The 2,096-nt window shown below is 37.7% G+C and overlaps 1 protein-coding gene across 1 annotated transcript in view; it reads left to right on the top strand.

Annotated features, from left to right (window-relative positions):
- AK9 (adenylate kinase 9) overlaps positions 1–991 on the top strand; it is a 129,285-nt gene extending 128,294 nt beyond the window's left edge. Inside the window, exon 39 of the mRNA XM_008577430.1 lies at positions 265–991. Within this exon, the coding sequence (XP_008575652.1) occupies positions 265–467 (203 nt within the window). The 3' untranslated portion in view covers positions 468–991. The remainder of the gene's footprint in view (positions 1–264) is intronic.
- Positions 992–2,096: the final 1,105 nt, after the last annotated feature.

Below are 2,096 nucleotides of genomic sequence, written 5' to 3'. Positions count from 1 at the left end.
AAAAAAAAAAAAAAAAAAAAAAAAAAAAAAAAATGTCCAGTTTTAAAAGCAGGGACGAAGCTCTCAACAATACATGCCATAGAGAAATGTGAATATAGGCAATGATGATCTAAAATAAAATAATCCTGAAATCTTATTTGCAATTTGGGTATCTCCTCAACCATTGCTATGCAACTCAATCATATGCCCAGTTCTTTTTCTCTTGTATTTAATGACTCACTAACCTAACAGAAAACATTCACAGTTCTGTGAAATTTTCTACAGCATTTAATCCCAAAGGTTCTGAATATACAAGAAAAAAGTATAAGAAGAAGATGGAGCAGTTTATAGAGAGATGTGAACTCATAACATATCTGGGTGCCAAGATGACCAGAAAATACAAGGAACCTCAGTTTAGAGCCATTGACTTTGATCATAAATTACAGACCTTTCTCTCTCTCAGGAATATAGACCCCATTAATGGATAATTTGCTTAAGTAACTGCAACCTAAGTCTCAAGAGTTATCTCAAAGTGTTAGAGGGAAATCAAGAGAAGTAGATTGAAAATCTGGTCCTCTCTGAAATACTTTTCCGTCCTGCGTGATGGACCACAGCTGCAAGACTTCCAGTGGACTCAAAGGTCTGCCAGCCAGAAGGAGTGCTCTTCTGCAAGCATAAGTTTTAATATAATTTTCAAGTTTATTGCTCTTTGCCTGAACTTTGATGCTTTAATGAAATAGACATTCCGTTTAGAATTTCATTTAGTATATTTAGGTAACTTATTTCATTTAATAAATTTATTGTTTATTTTCCTTAACATTTTCTGTAGAAAAATCAGTCTCTGTTAAAGAAAATCACTCATTAAATGTTAGAAAGCTTCAAGAAAAAAAGTTAACATTGATATAAGTAAAACAGGAATATTGGTTATATTTTTACATAAGGAATTGTTTGTAAACTTTGTGAATATAAGACCCTATCATTTTCCTAACAAAATGAATGGATTGTGTGATAACTGACTGACTGACTCTTTTCTTTTTCTTGCGTATTCACTGAAGCATGCTTTATACCTTATTTTGTAATTAGAAATCACCTAGAGTTTTAAGAAAGAAGTCCCTGAGCTGAGCATCAAATGCCATGTGATTCTCCCCCTCCATCCCTCTCTCCAATGGGTCTCTTTCTCTGAATAAATCTATGTAACACAGTGCAGCAGTGGAGAATCAAGTTCCGCAGAGTAGCTTATAGCTCTGGACATCCCAGGTCTCTTAACAGTCACATGAATATACAGTTAGTTATTAGGACTTTATTTAGATTAACTACAGACAGGGCTACCATTTCCAGGCTGTGGGCTATGTACCAGATAGTGTGCTACTGGCTTTGCATGCATTATCTCATTTATTTCTTCTATATTGCATTTATACATGTGAGAAGAACTTCTATTGTTGTGAGGTGCAGTTCTCAATAAGGCGGACACCACACAAAAATACTTGGGGGTTGTGGAAGGTTTATTTCTCCTGCCGGCTGGCGGCTGTCTCCCCAGCCAGTCTGGATAGAGTGCAGCCCCCAGCCTCATTAGGGAAAGGTTCTTATAGGCATAAACCGCATCCTGTTTGGCATACAGGATGTTCTGCAAGGCAAGCAAGCTGGTTTACAGAAGCTGAAATATGCAGGTTATAGCAGAGCATAAAATTTTCCACAAAAAAAAACCATGTTTAGTTTAAATGGGTCACTGGTTCTGAGTTAAACCTAGGTAAAGAAGCTTCTTGAGTAAGGGTCTATCACACCTGGGTGTAAGGGCAGGAAATGTGGTTACTTGAGGAGGCGTCTGCTTTAGAGAGCAACTCTGTGTCTCATCTCCACAGGAAAGAGCTGGCAGTCTGTGTTTTTCTTGCTAACACAGGCACAGGCTTGTGACCATAGAGCTATAGAGTGTAGAAATGCATTTAGCTGTTTTTACAACTGGGACAAAGATGGAGTCAGTCATGTTAACTTGCAACACTATCTAACCCAACATCACATAAGTAGGAGAATCCAAATTCAGACCCTGATCAACCTAACCACAGAGTCTTGCTCTTACCCTACCCACCTCCTACATGGTAAGCACATCTTGGAAACCACCC

The sequence above is a fragment of the Galeopterus variegatus genome, unplaced genomic scaffold (assembly GCF_000696425.1).
Source record: "Galeopterus variegatus unplaced genomic scaffold, G_variegatus-3.0.2 Scaffold1507, whole genome shotgun sequence".
Lineage (NCBI taxonomy): Eukaryota > Metazoa > Chordata > Mammalia > Dermoptera > Cynocephalidae > Galeopterus > Galeopterus variegatus.
This window is presented reverse-complemented; position numbering and strand designations above follow the sequence as displayed.